This window comes from Clupea harengus, chromosome 19 (genome assembly GCF_900700415.2).
Source record: "Clupea harengus chromosome 19, Ch_v2.0.2, whole genome shotgun sequence".
In the NCBI taxonomy this organism is placed as follows: Eukaryota; Metazoa; Chordata; class Actinopteri; order Clupeiformes; family Clupeidae; genus Clupea; species Clupea harengus.
In genome coordinates, this window is record NC_045170.1 from 9,302,344 (window position 1) to 9,321,782 (window position 19,439).

At 42.7% G+C, this 19,439-nt stretch overlaps 1 protein-coding gene across 8 annotated transcripts; it reads right to left on the reverse strand.

Annotated features, from left to right (window-relative positions):
• Positions 1–1,752: 1,752 nt before the first annotated feature.
• sgce (sarcoglycan, epsilon) lies at positions 1,753–18,936 on the reverse strand. Of its 8 annotated transcripts, none has more exons than XM_031586299.2 (13): positions 18,604–18,933; positions 17,939–18,046; positions 13,907–14,029; positions 11,918–12,084; positions 11,035–11,107; positions 9,240–9,438; positions 7,789–7,951; positions 7,231–7,445; positions 6,391–6,417; positions 5,401–5,589; positions 5,047–5,090; positions 4,730–4,767; positions 1,753–4,497 (listed from the first exon to the last, which is right to left on the reverse strand). In XM_031586299.2, exons 1-13 carry the CDS (start codon positions 18,638–18,640, stop codon positions 4,447–4,449), a joined length of 1,434 nt encoding a protein of 477 aa, XP_031442159.1. In that variant the 5' UTR covers positions 18,641–18,933; the 3' UTR covers positions 1,753–4,446. The 8 variants fall into 8 exon arrangements, with proteins under 8 accessions (XP_031442159.1, XP_031442161.1, XP_031442162.1 ...); XM_031586301.2 differs by having other exon boundaries at positions 11,918–12,075; positions 18,604–18,927; XM_031586302.2 differs by lacking the exon at positions 6,391–6,417 and having other exon boundaries at positions 18,604–18,936.
• Between the last annotated feature and the right edge of the window lie 503 nt (positions 18,937–19,439).

Consider the following 19,439-nt stretch of genomic DNA (forward strand, 5'->3'; position numbering starts at 1 on the left):
GTGTTTTGTCTATAGACTGTGTCTGGTAACGTTGGCACAAAGCTGCTGTGAAGGCACAAAGCTACATAGTGAATGACCTGCGCAGCGAGTGAGAAAAACCAGGGTGTTTATCAGTTCTTCCCATGACCATACCAACAGAATGAATCTGAGGACGTTATAAATAGTTACCTAGAAAAACCTTTAAAACCTTTAGAATCTTTAAAACAGTAAAAACCTTCATAATATGCCTTTAGCTAACAAGTTACCAAGCTGGCCATCGTCCACATCAGATTGGCCAAATAGTTTCAAGAACAGACCATCAGCTTGACATCAACTGACTCCCATATCTACGCTGATTAAGGTTTGCTGTGTACCATACGCATGACTTAACCAAAATTATTATTATTATTATGACATTTTTCCTGCTCTCAGATTATTGTTACTGAGTGTATGCTAAATAATAGCCTATGTAGCTCTTTGGGATCAATCTGTTTCGATGGGGGAAGAATATGGAATGTGAAGTCCATATCTTTCAAGAATTCAGCTTAACCATATGACTGACAAGCTTACAAAAGGGGAAGAGAAACAAGACACATCATCGTGTTATGAAACTTTAAACACTGATATGTCATAACAAATGATAACTCATGTCACTATATTCGACGTTCTGGCCATGTTGTTCAAGCATCTGAATGCACGTCTCTACAAAGCAGCCTTGACTAAATGAGGCCTCTTGGCATATTATACAAGATGCCAGAATAAAGTTTATCTGACCGCCTTGTTGTACGCAATAGATGTCACTGTGGTCCCAAACAGCAATGAGAAGCAGTCATCACATTGGGAGTGGTGTGTTCCCACAGCCATTGTGCTCCCGAGGGAATTGAAAAGGTCTTTCTCTCGGGGTCAGGAATGGACATGTAGGCCACCCAAAACACAGCATCTGCAGCTCGATTTGATTACTGGTCTCCTTCAAGAACTTCATGTCATATCATAGATATAGGTATTTAAGCTACTGGTAGAACAAGTACATTTATGTGCTAAGCTGTGTGTATGCTAATGTTAAATAATAATAATCATAATAATAATAAATCAGATTTATATAGCACTAAATGCCACCATAAAGCAATAAATAACAATTTATATTTATCTAACCAGTCAGCAATTTGATTGAATTGCTGCTGTGTAAACTTTGTCCTGAATGTTCTTGTTTTTCATAGCCCACCATGGGAATACAAAAAAGCCGATTTATTTGCTTTTGTAGTAATGTGTATCGCTGCGTTCAGGTTGTTTTGTGAGTCAAGGGTGGTCATCCAAATGCTCTGTAGTAAAAATGTAAGCCTTCAACCCATCAGCAGATTAGGGACAGCAGTGCTGGGCTGGAGGTCACGGAGGTCCTAAAGAGCCTTCTTCTCACACAATGCTGGCCCAAAAGCCCATCAGTCCTGGGCAGATGGCCTTTCATTTGTTTTGAGCCCAGGCAGAGGGAGTGTGGACTGACCCGGTGGGGTCTGCAGAGTTGAAGTAGGTCAGGGGCAAAAGAGGGATGAGGACCTGTCATCTGACCTTTGACTTCCGACCTCAAACTGGCAGCTGGAGGGTTAGGGATGCACACATCGCAGTTGGCATATGGAGATGAATTATTCTGTTCGATTAGAATAGTTTTCAGAGATACTTAATTGTCCGTAAGAAAGTACAAAACTCCAATAACTACAGGGAATGTTCTCTACATTAGACTGCATGACAAAAAACTTTTTTTCCACGAAAAGAGAAAACTTTTAAACTTGGTCTTCAAGGATACAGAAAATGCATTATCCTTTTATTGTCTATATTTCTCATTACCATTTACACACACACACAAAGACTGGTGGTGAACAACGGAAGCACATTTACTGGTATTCTCAAGCTAAGTTATGTGCAACACATCCTGTTTTAGAGCAATGCCTTTCATCAAAAGGACACTGGCTGGTACGTCAAAGTTTCAGGTAATATACAAACCATCGAAAAAGCAACAAAATGTTGCATCAACGTACATAACGTTGCTCAATTTACACCTCTGTGCAACTTGATGTTGACACCACAGCAAGCTTACTGTGTTGACTACCCCAGACCATACCAGCTTATCAAATTTAGAGTGGTAACAAAGAAGTGAATTGAGTCACAATATTTTTCTTTTTACCTCCACAAATGGAAACAGTGATCCTATCTTTTGAGTCCTACTACTTCTTCAACACTTCACCTAGCTAGCTAGCCAACATCAAAAAGAGTACAAATAAAGATTTTTAATCTCGGTTTAAGTCTGATTATGTTGACATAATAAAGCAGTCATGCAGTATTCTTAAATGAAGCAACGCCTGGAACTTTTCAGCTGCTGTAACCAAGTCTTTAAAACTTGACCCTGAATCGACTGTTAGCCAAATACATACCTCAGTTGGGCTGCCAACCGTTAGCATCCCCGCTATCCTTCGCTTTCAGTCTGTGACACGTTAGCATAAGCAGTGACCTCAATGACTGCGTTCAGACTTGAGAGAATGTCATCTGCCACTGCAAGCGCCTGCTGAATCATCAGAGGGAATCTCTTAAAATGACAACACTGTTCAATCTCTGGGGTCTTCTTCGGTCCACCGTACTTGCTTCCGTTTCTCGTCTCAAATATGACCTTTAGCCATCGAGATTAAACACTAGAGAGGCAATGATGTGACGTATTCTGATGCAGCTTCAGAAACCCGGAAGAGGTATCCACCATGATATTTATGGACAGTCCCCCAAGGGCTGTTTCATTGTATAAATTATCTTCTTATAGATAAGGTGATTCCTTTGAGATGTCACTGCACAACTTGAAATGGGGCAGGCGAGATGAGAGTAAATTATTGAAAGATTTTTTACAAATACTTTATTTTAATATTTTATGTTTTAGGGTACTTACTTGATTTTACAATAAAGAGTAAAGACTGTTTCTGTAACAGAAAAGAAAAAAGAGTGTCCCTGACATAATGTGTATAGAATATTCCTACAGATACAGATTGACCTAATCTGGTAGATTAATCCTCATTAAAGTCTGCATAAAAAATATTATCAAATTAAAAACCAAAATGTGGGCTGTAGTCCTAAATTTAGTACGGTGATGTTCAGTTAACATTATTGTTGTGAGGGTCCTCATTTGGTTTAATTTAGGCTTAGTTTTTTAAACTGGTCATTGTAAGGTGTTTAGGCCTTCTCTCACTTATTTTACCTTCAGTTTTCAACATTATTCATGTTTTAATGGTATTTTCAATCTCTTCCTGTACGTTGTTGTTATTTTTAACAGCTTTAACAGCTTTTTGTGTCCAGCTTTAATATGGAAGTATTCCAAGATGATGTCAAATTAAGTGATACTAAAAATAAATGGCATTCATCCACATCTCACCCTTTTGCTGCAGGAAAAGTGTCCATGTAATACCAAGGCCAAGTACATGCAAGTATTTATCGCCATCTGCAGGCGCTTTAAAGGACTGCAAGTTACAATCCACCGTTCACTAGACTCAGTTTCAGTGTATGACAGCAAAAAATAGACACACTACTACAAAGTGACATTTCAACACAGCTGTTGTAATGAGGCACTTGCATTGTATGTGCTCATATGTATTCACTGCAGATTATCACTACACTAGCAAATGCAGACGTTAATGTAGAAAAGGGGCCACTGGCACCCAAAATGCCAGTATTCTAAATACATTTCATCACACCAATCAAATCAGTCAATACCACCAAATGTTGATTGCCACTGCGTACGTGTAGCTAATGACTAGAACATCATCTTCACAGGAGAGGATATAAAGATGGAACTCATCACTGACAAGCCACCATTGGGAAACAAGCCACCTTGAGATTTTTTCGTTATAGTAGTTTCAGACAGGGCCAACACAAGTTCACACGTACATGCTTCATGTACCTAATGTCCTGATACCAGACTCTTAGTTTGTAACTCTAATAGATTAGAAGGCCTGGACAGAGAACATGGAAACACACCCCTGCTTCATCAAAAAACATTTAATAAGTGGGGTGAAAACATTAGCATCGACAGAACATTTGATTTGTTTTGTTTTGTTGGATACTGTCTGCTTTGTTTTTATGTTTCAAAAGACAACAGAGGCACTTCCTGCTTATCACACTTCCGTAATGCTAGGGTCCAGTGAAAAACAACGCAAGCATGATGTGTAGAGACATTTTTAGAATAATCACAAAGCAAATTATGCCTACTGAACTTCAATAGGAAAATATACATATATAAAAAATACCCCCTCTCTGGAATATAGCTATTGTGAATTGTCTTGAAGTTCATTTAGTATTTACAACTTGACTCCATATTGGGCCCTCCTGGAAAAGCATGGAAACAGGCCATTACAATGCATGCATACCAGCATTGCTTGAGAGAATATAATGAAACAAAATGAACATAAAAGATAGAAAGGCAAAATGTGGAATTCCAAATCACAAGTTCAGCGCTTCTGCAACCTTTCTTTCTTCAGGAATACCATTTACCTGTAAAAAAAAGCACAAAGCTTTTGTCTATTAAATGACGTAATAGAAATACCTTACAGTATACAGTACAGTACAGTATATAATATGATATATTAATACCATTACATTAAAAGAGAAAGAGTTTGGAGGTCTAAATTATACTCTGTGCTCTACTTCCTGTTTAGACAAACTAACAGGTATTTCAGTTGTGAAAAGCAACCTGACAAGCTGAATTAGTATGACTTATACTTGCCTCCAGCCTTCGAAACGTCGACATACAATAATTTTCTCCTTTGTTAGCAGTAAATCAATGGATGAAAGTTCATGTTAGTGACAGTGTTTCACAGCTGGTCTAACTGTAGTTTGTTAGTTCACTTGGGTGCAGATTAGCAGAGCAGTTTAGACCATACCAGGGAAGTTATTAAATATGTCACGTTAATTCTATTCTAGAAATACATTGCCATTACAGTTACATTTCTACACACAAAGTCATACATGCAGAATCCAAAACACTAGTGCTTGAGTTTTTTGAAGAGAGTTATTTTTCATTATTTCATTCTTTTAACTCACCTGGAGGTTGCTGTTGCGGTATTTGGACTTGATTTTGTAAATTCCTGAAAGGAAAACAGATAGTATTGATAGTATTCTAAATTAATATCTCAGCCTTACATTTTTAATCTCACTCATACAGTCATTGATGATTTTCTACCCAAATCCATCATTTTTATCCGAACTCTGTCATCGGATATCAATAGCATCAGCCTACATTAGTAACCTACATTTTTACCTCTTCCCATATTAGAACCTTTCATCCAGACGGCTATGAGCGGGTATTAAAGCTCCAACGAGGTCACAGGGACCACGATACCCTAGAATAAAACTCCAACTCCCACAATCCCACGGGGGGCTCCAAGTGACACTCACGTCTGTGTCTGCATGAGGGGCATGCTGGTGGTCTCGTAGTTGTCCGGGTGCAGCGGCGGCACCACCTCCCCGCTCACCGGGTGGAAGACGGGCAGCGTGGACAGAGGCCAGGAGATCTCGCGGTTCTTGGACATGCTCCTCAGCTCCTTAGTGGACTTCTGGATGGAGCTGTGGTGCACCAGCTGGACACTAGAGAGGGAGACGAGGAGGTGTGGAGAAATGGGGAGATGGGTGGGGGAGGAGGGCAAGTCTTAAGACACCTGACGACTGACTCAGCACGCACCCTACAGCACAGTACAGAGAAAAAGGACAGAGAGAGAGAGAGAGAGAGAGAAAGCAGGGAAGAGTGTGTGTGTATGTCTGTGTAAAACAGAGTGAGAGAGAAAGACCGTGTGTGTATGTTTGTGTAAATCAGAGAGAAAGTCTGTGTGTGTATGTTTGTGTAAATCAGAGAGAAGGACTGTGTGTGTATATGTCTGTGTAAATCAGAGAGAGAGAGAAAGAGCAAGAGATGATGCACGAAAAAGAGAAAACACGATAGAGAAAGCAAGAGAGAAAACGAGAGGACCGGGGGAAGACAGAAAGAGGACAGGACAGAAACAAGCAGAGGCGAGCAGAGCAGAGCCTTCTCCTCTCTCTATCGAGCCCTTCTCTTACGTCAGCTAGCTCCTGAAGGCGCTGCAGCCTTTTCAATAGCAGCACTTACTAGGCTAAACCTCCCGCTTTAAGCAGCTGCCAACAGGATGGCAAGGTGGAAACACAGATTTTTATGAATGATTCAGATGGATATGAAGATGTCACCACGAGGAGGTTTGGAGATGACGTTAATGTATAAAATGTCAAATAAATATAAATATATAAATAAAAACACCTAGAGATAACCTATCCAAAATGACCAAAACGAAAATAAAAATAAAATTATTAGATTGGCAAAGAATAAAAAAAATAAAAATAAAAGGAGGCAGAAGCCACAGGAGAGGCAACACTTACTCTGGTGTTTGCATGTTTCTTTTTTCCCTAGAAACAAAACAAAATTACTGAATTAAAATACTAATATTAATAGTTGAAAAAAGACAACCACACAAAAGTGAATGAATGAGGAGGAATGACTGGATGCCGGGTGTGGCGTCAGATGGACACACTGTGAGAGGGGGGTGAGGTATGTTTTTATCTCCAGCCGGTTGGGTCGATAACACTGAAGATGTGCAGATGCATGGGGCTGACTGAACCCACTGGACTGTTCATGTATGTGACAGTAATGAAGCTAACCATTGAGATGAAAATGTGATACACACAGCCGTGTCTATACTCTCAGACGACTCAAGCAGACAGGCACGCAGACTATGGCAGGACGCTGGATGGGAGTGAGGAGCTGCTTTCCTGTGACATTACTTAAATTCCAACTCTCAACCTATGATCAGGGTAGTCCTGGATACTCCTAATATTAGTCCACAAACTCCACATAAATTCCTTCTTTCTCTCGAGCATTGTATCCATCTCCACCTGGCGTTGCTAAAGCTAGCCTCGTCTCATTTAAAGCCCCTAGAAACATCCTTTAAAGTGTATCAGAAGCATATCTCCTATTGTCAGTATTTTTGTCAACAGAGTGTTCCTTTTTGTGTATGTGCAGCTTAGAGTGTGTACATGGGAACCTGTGTGTGTGTCTTTGTGAGTGTGTATGTGTTTGTATTCTTATCATTCTTTTGTGCGTGGGTCAAGGCTTTCATGTAGGTCGATGTGTGTAAATGGTTCAGAAACTGTGTGTGTGTGTGTGTGTGTGTATCCTCTCCACCCGAGGCAGCATGGTATACTGAGGCGTGGCCCACTTACACCCCCTCGCGGCGGCAGCACATGGCGTAGCCGAGGACAGCGAAGAGCACCATGGCCACGGCCGACGGCACGGCCAGCGTCACCACGAAGTCCGAGAAGTAGTCCCTGCTCTCCATGGCCTCAGAGGGGGGGTCGTACCCCCACATGTCCGGCAGCACGCCTGGCCCAGGGTTGGGCCGCTCCCGATACACCGTCACCACCTTGGTGATGTCCACCTGACAGGGGTCAGTGAAGTGAATGGAGGGGTCAGAGGTCAAGGTCTAAAATGTCCTTCACTAGATATAAATACAAAAAACAGGAAGTGTATATGTGCATGTGTGTCCGAGTGTGGTTGACTTCACACACAGAGTCGTACATAAAATAACTCTACATTTTATGTGTGCTTAAGTGCATGTTTGCATGCATGCATCCCTGCACAGTATGGTTCAGTGTACATGTAGACGCGTTTGTGCATGCATGACTTGTGTTTTGCATGATTGTGTTTGTGCTCTGCGTGTGCGTGTGTGTGTGTGTGTATGTGTGTCTGTGTGTGGTGTGTGTGTGTGTGTATCTGCTCACCAGATTGATTTTGCACCAGTCGATGTCAAACTGGGCGCGGAACTTCTTGTCGCAGCTGATGGACGGCTCCATCTCCTGACTGCAGCGCAGCTGGTTCTGGGGCGTCTCCACCTCACGCAGGCACGACGAGAACGGCACGTCAGCCCCCACCATCACATACACACTACACACACACACAGATAGGACTGTCAGTGAACCACACACACACACACACACACACACACACACACACACACCGTCTCATGACTTTTAAACACAAGGCCCCCTCCACATGTGTGTCACATGAAGTCCCGTCATCATACATCCTACACCATAGAAGGAGGAGAGGAGGATAGATGTCGGGTAGCATCTGTAGCCATGGATACGCATGAATAAACAGAAAACTCGCCGGCCACATACAGCACATCAGTGCGACTTCAGATCCCATCCCTAGCCATGCAGAGACAGAGCGGAACGCCAGTGTACACACACCCACACACTGTCACATTCACACATGAAAGAGTGGGGTGTAAGTAAACAGTTCTGGTGTTCGTCACTACTGGTGCTTTCTAATCATAGTGTCCCCATATCAGGCTCTCAAGTCAAGGAGATGCATGGCAGTCTGCATTGGCTGGACCTCCTGCATTCACTCACATAAAGTTGTGCATACACACACAAGCACACACACACACACACACACACACACACACACACACACACACACACACCACACACACACACACACACACACACACACACACACAAATACACCCCAGGCACAGAGCAGGATGTCAGTGCACATGGGTTTTGTTCCCACTTAAGTCCATGCCTGCCAGTCCTGCTCTGGAAGCTTTTATCTTCCCAAACGGCAGTATGAATAATTAACGGACAGCTTATTTCAACCTCTCTGGGGAATATCCTCACTGAGCCTGTCATGCTGCCTCCGACTGCAGCAAGCAGTGTGCCAGTTACATGCTGGAGCAGCTAGCAAAATGCTAACTCAAGGGACTCACAGTCACCAGTTACATGCTGGAGCAGCTAGCACAATGCTAACTCAAGGGACTCACCAGGGATATCATATAGAATGTGTTATGTATATATACTACTCTGTAGTGTACCATTACTTACGCTACTTAAGGCAACAACACCAGTGCCTGGTGGTGCCAAGCCTCATCAGAACTGATCTGTACTGTACTGTAACAGAACAGTACTTTTGTGACTTCCATCATTTTTTCCCTTTGTATTACTTACATGGTCACATCCCACACAGTACATTCTCTCCCTAACCTCACCACTGTAAGTTAAAAGGAAGAAAATTAAACCTTTTTGAAGCTTACATTAACTGAAGAACTACTAAGTCCATAATTATACCTTATTCAGACTGGTACGTATCCTGTGTGTGTGTGTGTGAGTGTGTGTGTGTCTGTGTGTGTGGAGGGGGATGAGTCAATCTATTGTGGCTGATGACTCACCCCTCCTTGAGGTCATTGATGGGAAGCGGCACGCGGCCGCCGCGGTCCAGCGCCGAGGTGATGTTGATGGCGTTGAGTCGGTCCGGCTGCCACACGTTCTTCACGGCGCCCAGGAAGTCGCCGAGCACCTCGCTGGCCAGCATCTCCTCCACGTTCATGTTCTTGATGTAGAACTCGGCCTGGAAGGGCAACGGGAACTCTGCCAAGAGGAGAGAGGGAGAAAGATTAGCGAGAGGAATGGAAAGAAAGTGAGAGGGGCAGAGACAGAGACAGAAAGAGACAAACTGGAAGTGAAAGAAATAGGAGGGTATTAACATGTAAGTCAGCTAGACCAACAGAAGAAAAGAGAGAGAGAAAACGAGACAGAGAGTGATGGAGGCAGCGTATGCAGATGCAGTAGAGTAGAGATACGGTTCAGGGAGAGGAGAAGACACAGAAAAAAAGGCTACATGTCAGCTGCTAGCTTGTAACTCGACTTTAAACAACTTGAACTAAAAGGCTTATCCCTCTTTAAAGGGGAGAAGGGAGGCAGACTGATCAGAGTTTGCTGAGCTGGCAGTATTCTCAGTCTCAGCAGTCATGGGCGACTTTCTGTGCCTCTGCCTGTAATTGCTACCATGTCCCTGCTTACGCACGGGGTAACACACACGGCCATGGGTTGTCGGACTCGCTTTTCCGATTCTCCCACCGGGCGCGCGCTCAGTCTTAAATATCAGACAGCCCGGCCTTTGGTGGGGCGAGATCAGTGGGAGCAGCGAGACGGGCGTCTGTCCGGAGCGTCTGCCGTCTGTCGCGCAGGACCGTGACGTGACGTGCGGGGCGGCTGACGGCAGATGGCTGCTGCCGTCAGAGCGATGTAAGGCTTGGCACACCAACAGCTGGTCGGAGCAAAGCCACCGCTCCGCAGTACGGCGGGTGCTACCCATCAGTCATAAGGGCTGGGTTTTGGCATGATATGTTACGTGATACATAAAACAGCCATTAATGCTCTTTTTTTTTTATTCTTCAAAAATAACAATAACACAGCTCAAAGGACTATGGTGTCTGGGGTAATAGCTGTGTGCCGCTGTAGCGAAACCACTGTAGTACGCTACGGATATCAGTTTCAGTCCCTAGGAAGTAGTGCACTGGGCATTTGTGTCGACATGTGCATGTATTATTAATTGATGTGAGAGCAAAACAAACACGTTGGCAGACAGACGGTCAAGAGAAGGCTCAATGCAAATGTAAGACAAGGGATAATGGCATCAGATAAAAGACTGGAGGACATTCTGGCACACTTCCCATTCATTGATATATTAATCTATAATATTTATTATATTATTATATTTATTTATATGTTATTCATTATCTGACATGAACATACATGTTCCAGAGAACTTCATGTCTTAACATGATGGAGTAAATACAAAAACCCTGAGTTGCTGCATGATTGACAGCTGTGACAACAGATTATTAACATAATAGAAGATGGCTTATCTGGTTAAATCTTCAGGAGCTATAAGAAAATCCTGAATATCTGCTACTGGTGGGTGAGCACAACACTATAACACTCTAGAGGGACAGTAATACTTAACATTATGAATCCCTTACCTAACATGATCTAAAATCATCACCGTGCTAACCATTACCCTATAATACTTTACCTATATATCATGTGGTGATGTTGAGGTGAGTAGCTTGTTTATGTGATATAATGCACGGAATGGTGACATGTGAAGGGTTCTTTTAATGGAAAGTGTTTCCAGCGCTATCAATAACTTTATATAACGAGCCAAAACACCAAGACTCTCACCTTCGTTACCCATGATGTTTATGACCAAGTTGTTTCTGGCTGTTTCGAAAGTGCGTCTGTTGTAGGCTGTAATCTGCAACGCATAAGGGTGAAAGTTTAAGCCCAGATCAGGGCCAGGCAGCTTATAGTGCATGCGTGGGTCAGGTCGCGGGCCTCAGCTCAGCCAGATGCAAATATGTCACGTCGAAGCCGAAGGAATGAGAGCGTGACAGTTTTAAAGCCTGTGGCATGCCCTCCGAGCCCAGCTGAGAACACTGGTCCACAAAAGACCCAAACGCAGAAACCACTCTTCTGGAGAAATGTAACGATAAATGCCACAAAATTTACATTTACATTTAGTCTTTTAGCAGACGCTTTTGTCCAAAGCGACGTACAAGGGAGAGTCAATATAGTCAAGGCTGACAGGATAAAAGCCTTCTGATGACACTAAGAGCACATGGAATGCTGCAATGGAGAGGAATGTACATATACTAATGACTTTATGCTTATCTGTGTTTCACCACCATAGTCTGTTCTACTGTGGTTCTCCAGTCCAGCTCTGCGCCTCAAAATGGAGTTCTGGTGTTCGTCACTACTGGTGCTTTCTAATCATAGTGTCCCCATATCAGGCTCTCAAGTCAAGGAGATGCATGGCAGTCTGCATTGGCTGGACCTCCTGCATTCACTCACATAGAGTTGTGCATACACACACAAGCACACACACAAGCACACACACACACACACACACACACACACACACACACACACACACACACACACACACACACACACACACACACACACACACACACACACACACACACACACACACACACACACACACACACACACACCACACAGGCATATATGCTTCTACGTACACACATCTACTTTACATACACACCTCAATGACGGTGGGCCTGCCGACGTACTCAGCCGTCGGGGAGCCGTAGAGCACTCCGTCGCTGTGGGGGGTTCTCTGGATGTAGCGCAGCCACCCCGGCCTGTCAGGGTAGCCCCTCAAGTTGGTGTTAAACGTGATGGGGTCGTTACTGGAGTCACCTGTGTGCACTGAGTCATGAAAACCATATAATGCCTCAAACATGACCTACTATGTCCACAGGTTTGGGGGGTGACTAGTTACATGTAGTAACAGTTACAGTTACAACTAGTTACCCCCCAACTAGTGACATGTAACAGATTTACCTAATTAAATTGAAAAAAAGGTCATTGTAATCCATTACAGTTACTGAGGAAAGGAGTTGGTGATTACAAAGGGGTTATATCCGAATATAATAATAATTTTCTGTAAAAAGTTGCAAAGCATATAAACATAGCACAAAAAGTAAGGAAATTTGTGTTTGGTAGATTATTTATTTGTTGTAACAATACTTCTTGGCAATAAATCTTATACCATTGGAAAGCCTGTTCATTTCCCTTTTAAATGGTGCCACATTTGTAAGGAACATGCATTTGGGGGATGAGCAGCAGAGCTGAGTATGTGGGTTGCGCCCATGAAAGATTTGCCAAAATTGCTAAATGCTAATTGCTAAATGCTAAACAGTTTATTCTCCTGTTGGTATTCACTCTTGTTTTGAGTTGTTTGTTGGATTGGAAGATTGAACTCTCGATCAGTAACAAGGAACAAACAAGAAATATTGGCAATTTTACACTTTATTCATTTAATACACCCTCAGGAGCCTCAGGAGCGGGTGGAAGATCCATACGCAGCCACAACAGCCTGGCACCACCTCCTCATGCTGGTCACCAACCTGGTCACACATTGCTGTGGGATGGCATTCCATTCCTCAACCAAGAGTCGTTGCAGATCAGCCATCGTGGTTGTGTTGGTCACTAACACGTACAGCACGCCCAAGCTGATACCAAAAGTGTTCAATTGGGTTGAGGTCTGGACTCATGGCAGGCCATTCCATTCTCTCCCTGATGGTGTATTAAATGAATAAAGTGTAAAATTGCCAATATTTCTTGTTTCTTCCCTGTTACTGATCGAGAGTTCAATCTTCCAATCCAACAAACAACTCAAAACAAGAGTGAATACCAACAGGAGAATAGGAGAATTTTGGCACATTTTTGGCGCAACCCACATACTCAGCTGTGCTGCTCATCCCACAAATGCATGTTCCTTACAAATGTGGCACCATTTAAAAGACTATATAAATAAACAGGCTTTCCAACGATATAAGATTTATTGCCAAGAAGCATTGTTACAACAAAGAAATAATCTACCAAACACAAATTCCTTACTTTTTGTGCTATGTTTATGTAGACTATAATATTCATTCTGTTGCTTTGCATCTTTTCGCCATCTAGACAGGCTCCAATCATTGGTTTTTGATTGGTTCTCTTGAATTTGCACAGCCTCTCGTCTGCCAATCCAAAAAGTAATCAAAAGTAATGAAATGTTATAGGTTACATTTCTTTGATGAAGTAATTGAAATTGAAGACTACTTATTTCATTTTAACAGGGTAACTAGTCATCTGTAACCTACTCCATTTTAACAGTAACCTTCTCAACCCTGCATGTCAACATATCATATTTCATCTACTGAGGCACCTGAGGCAGTCTTCCCATGGGAACGGTCTGACATTTAGAGCCTAGGCATACCACTCTTACTGAACTTGTAAAATGCATTTTGTAAATACCATCTTTATAAGAATGTGTGAGTAGCTCCAGTAGTAATACTGTAAGCAAGCAGTATTGCTTCCAGTATTTCTAGCTGGCCAAGACACATCCTCAGATTCTGTATCGTAAATATAAAGCTAATAGGTTAGATAAGGTTTTGAGACGACACAAGACATTTCCAGTTCCTAAGAGAATAAAAATGAGATTCATCCAAAGGCCAGGCAAAGTGATCTGAAGAACAGTACCCACCAGCTTTCATGTAGGGGGCAAACTCGCCTTTGAAGTACTCTCTCTCTAGTACGTGCACAAACAGTACTCCGGCAGAGGGGTAGACATTGCGGTCTCCATGTGATCTGGACAGGATAGTGACCACTGGTGCAGAGAGGGAGAAAGGAAGGTGGTTAAATACAGATATGGCACCCAGGTCTCAGTTTATCAATCTAGTTACTGTACTACATATATGTGTGTGTGTATGTGTGTGTGTATATATATATATATTATATATATATATATATAGTTTATCAAATCCAGTTACTGTTCTACATATATATGTATGTATATATATTATTATTATTATGAACATATGTGCAAATATACGTGCATACATGTATATATATATTTGCAATTATGTTCATAATGTAACAACATAATGTATGTGTCACATCACTGTACAATACTGTTACTGAATTAGGATTAGACTGTATAATAATATACCAGGATTATATTTTTAGCGTACCTCAAATCTCCACTATTCAGAGAGAAAAGTACATAGTTATGGGAACAATGAAGGCTTCTTTATTTAAGGGTATGCAGCCGCGTAAGTGTGTGGGCGTGTGCACGTGTTGGCATTGTGTCTTTCAGGTCACTGGCTGGCAGTGAGAAGCAAAAGGCAGCGAACAGCCAGGCAATGAGTCACTCTCCAGACAGGCGCACGCGTGGTGCGCGCGTACACACACACACACACACACACACACACACACACACACACTCCACAGCCAACTACTCCTCACACAGGCGCCCTGCCCTCTATTACACCCACTCTCACTTGGATGTGCTCCATTCAGAACAAACACACATGCAGACACACTCAAACACACACGCATACACACACAAACACACATACGCAAATGCATACACACACAATTATTCCTTCCTCATTCAAGATCTGATTCCAATGATTCCTAAGCTAAGACTGTTTTTGAAACTGTTGCTCTCTTTCTCTCCTTCATTTTTCTGGCCCGCATGAAGATATACTTCTTTAGTAGATGGGGGAGAAATATATCAGCTCCACTGAAGGTGTGTACGTTTGTGTGTGTGTGTGTGTGTGTGTGTGTTAGGAGGATAAGGGCTGTGGCACTACTGCACTGCTGTAGGAATATATCAACTCCACTGAAGGTGTGTGTATGTGTGTGTGTGCAAGCGTGTGTGTCTGTGTGTGTGTGTGCCTGCGTGTGTGCGTGCGTGTGTGTCTGTGTGTGTGTGTGTGTGTGCCTGCGTGTGTGCCTGCGTGTGTGTGTGTGTGTGTGTGTGTGTGTGTGTGTGTGTGTGTGTGTGTGTGTGTGTGTTAAGAGGATAAGAGCTGTGGCGCTGCTGTGTAGCTGGGCATCTCTGACTGTGGCTGCTGCTGCTGGGCCCACTGCCTCCAGCCAGCCAGTCTCATTACTGCTCCGTGCCTGAGTGCCCTGCTGTGGGGAAGCTGTTTCCCTAACATCTCACCCAACCTACCATACGCACACACTACACGCACACACACACTATAACATACATACGTACCACACAGTATGCAGACTCACTACACACACACACACACACTATAACATACATACGTACCACACAGTATTCAGACACACTACCCACACACACACCGAGTTGTTCAAAGAGGAGTGAGAAGCAGCATCCCACACACAAGTGTTAAAACACACCAAGGAGATTAGTTCTGGAGGCTGGATTAGATAGTGTGCGGAATGCAGCCGCCACCACCACACTCATTTCTAATTTGTAAATCAATGAGAGGTTGTTTTTTTTCTTCTTCAATGTAGCTCTGTGCTCTGCATTATCATAATCTTCCATAGGGGATTCACATTTGAAATTCCAACAGGGGAGGCTTCTACAGATAGCCCATGTTTTAAAACACAAACCACTGTACTGTAATGACTACTGAGATATTACATTCTAACCACAGTTATAATGGCTACTAACATTAGTTCTAAAGCATTCCAGGGTGACAAGGGAAGCACTTAGCAGTAACACCCTATCAGTCTGCAGAAGGTGCGGGACAGCAGTATAATTGCTCAAGATGAAAGTCCACGTGGCCATAAAACATAGCTGAAAAGTGAAAATGTTGACAAAACATAAATGCTATCAAATCAATGAGTACACAAAACTCCCATACACAATAAAGTGGTCCATAAAATTCACTGGAATATTAATATACATGATCTTTACTGCCTTCAAACGTTTCCAACATCAGCGTTGTTGGCATTAAACCACTTGTCATTTTTTTTAAGAGAAACTATTCTAGGATCCAAAACAACGAGACGCCCCATCACAATAAAAAAAAAAAAAACTTGCGCAAAACAAAAGTTTGTATCCAGTAAACAAAACATAAATATGAAGAACACCTTCAGCACCAAATAAAAGAATATATGCTGACACAGTGCCCCATATTTAGTACTTAATAAACGTAATAAACAGCATTCCATAACAACATATAATAAAGATGTGGCTCCATATAAACCAAAACCCAACCGACCCCTCTATGAAAGGTTATTCATACAGTGAATTATCGTAGGCAAGGCTGGTTATTGATCCACATCTAATGGTATGAGGGTGGTGGACAGATGTGTCCCGTCAGGGCTGGGCAGGGCATATGGTGCCTCTGTGGCTGCTGTGACACCCAGCTGGCCCCTTGATGCTCCAGGCAAACCTCTCACAAACACTATTCAACAGAGGATGAAGTCGTTATGCAACAGTCTTATAATCCCATGTAATAGTTCCTTGACTTTCTGTGACACCCTTTTTGCTATTTCTTCCACTGATAATAACCTTTGAAGAACCTTTATTTGTTTTGGTCTGAAAAGGGTTCTATGAAGGAACTCAAGAAAAGGTCTGTGTAGATCCCTTAGGAACCCTTGTGTACAAAACAACAATTCTATGCAGAACCTGTTCCACAAAAAGAGCCCATTGTGAGCAATAACTAAAGAGATATAAAAGTTCTTCTGTGGGGACAACTAAAAATAAAATCTTTTTCTCAAAAAGGGGCTTCAAAGTAAAGCAAACAACACCTTCAACTGTGTGGTTACCGTCTACCTACAGGGGACCAACTCAGTTCGCCTAATGGGTCAACCATTAATGGTTAATGCTCAATCTGCACAAACGGCCAAGGCGACTGGGTGAAGGCACACGCCTTCCTTTTGACAGATTTCCCCTTCAGGACTCAACACTGGAATGGCTAACCCCAGTTTATGCCTTATAGGACTGACCTTGGACAGGACAGCACTCGAGAGAGGGGAGAGAGAGAGAGAGAGATGTCGGTGGAGAGAAAAGGAACATCCTTTGAGAGTAGGGATGTTCCCCTATTGAACTGTCGAATCAGCTGGATGGTGGTTTCTCTTGGTACAAATGAGGGGGAACTCAAGAACCAACTGCTCTGAGGCATCGTGAGACGCCAGTCTTTTGTCTCTCAGTCCAAAGTGCCTTTGCCTGGAAGTGAAACTCACTGGGCTTTGCTGTGACTTGTCACAGTGACGCAACGAAAGCAGTTGCAGGCCAAGACGAATGCAGATAGCAAGAACTGATTTTGATCATGGACCTATGGACACAGGTAACAACCACGATATTTCCTTAAAAAAATGAGTGACGTATTGGAATAGTAAGCAATGGCTGACAAAATAGGCACACTCTTTTCATGGCCAATGAATATCCAGGTAAGAGTTATAATTCTTTAAACACTCAAAAGAGAAAACCTATTCAGAATACTGTATGATGCTGAACCACTGTGACCTTTCAGTGGGCAGTATGAGGGTTTATGGGATTAGTTGTTACGTTTAACACACAGGAGGTCTCATTAGACTTGGTCAATCAAACGGTATAATTCCAAGCAGTCTACCATAACCAATTTTCCAAGTTGGCTGTATTTTCCATTAAAGGGGGTTTAACTAACTGCACAAGCGACCAAACAAAATGCCTTAAAAGAAACTGATTATGAACTAACAGCAAATAATGTTAGCTATTGTAGTTGGGATTGGGGTACGTCAATAGAGGCAAACTGTCACCACTCACCATCGGTCTGCAAAGGAGACCTCTGCTTATACTCGAGTAAAGGCTGTATTTGGCTTTTTCCCCGCGACATAACGCCATGTTTGACATCAGACGACTGTACCATGCAAGCTTTTGTTTTAATACACAAAACATAAATCACCGTAAGCAATACATTTGCCGTTTCCACAATTACGTTAAATTCGTTAATGGTTCCGCTGAAATTGCAATGACATCCTGTAATGTTGTACCAGCAAACATGTAGCTGGCAATGTACAATATGCAAATACGCTTTATCAAAAGAGAGATAAGGAATGCTACACTTAAAGTGGAAGACAAGCTAGCTATAATTAGCAAGCTAATGAACCAAATTGCATCGAATTAACATAACGTTAGACCACTCGATACATGAGATAAAATGCTTTTCCAAAAGACAATCCATGTTCTTGTTATTTAGCTGACATCATTGTTTAACTCAGCTCTGTTGCGAAACAAAGACAGCATGCAATGTGTTTCCAAATTATTCACTGTCAAGCCCTGTAGCTGGCTGATGTTTCTCGGTAGCTAACATTAGCGAGCTACTGAAAACTAAATGATGACTGGCAGCAAGCTCGATGGTGGCAGCTAGCTAGCTAGCTGCACAGAACGATAAGAATAAGTCTGTGATGTCTGTCCAAATCGATACATACCAACACAAAGCCATACGACAACGCCAACGGTGTCCATTGTTTATTGAGCTCAGGAAATATTTACACTGCAATCTATTCGTTGAGGACCACTATTATTTTGACAACGATACACATCCTCCTTGAGAATTCCATCCACCCCCTCTTCCCAGTGCAATGTGTGCAGGACGCGCTCTGGTTGGCTGGAAGCAGTAGTGGAACATCTGGCGCAGATGCTGATGTGCACAGGGCTGCAGGATTCCTACAGGAATATACGATTTTTTAGCGTCATATTCCTGGCAGAGCATAGGATAGGCCTACGGGGCAACGCCTAGATATATTAAAATGGTTAGTCGAATTTGCCATTAGTAACAGTAACAGTGGCTTGGTCTGTTGGGTTACCTGCTGAATTCTCACATATAACTTCTTGATAGTGATGAATAAGCAGCAGACGGAGGCCCACACCCAAAAGGTATGTAGCCTGCAAACTCCCGCTTCCTGTCAGTCAGGAGTAAACAGGACAGCTTGATGAAGTATATTCAAATATATTCAACTCCCTGTGGAGAAAGCTGAACAGACAGATGGCCATGAAAAGACCCTTAGCTCCCGGACAATGATACGCCACTGGATGGCCCTAAAGAAGCCCACATATTTGCATTCAGATTTAGGCTAATACTCTTTGCTCTGACCATGAACATCACCCTTAAGGAGAATACATCTTGTAACATTTTCTGGTTCTGTGCTGTCAGAAACTTACTGTTGGCAAGGAAGAAATTGCACCAGTCTCCTGCTGCCAACCCCCTTTCCCCTTCCCAGATTATTTTTAGGTTGCTAAGCAACATCCCAGGATCTAATATTTC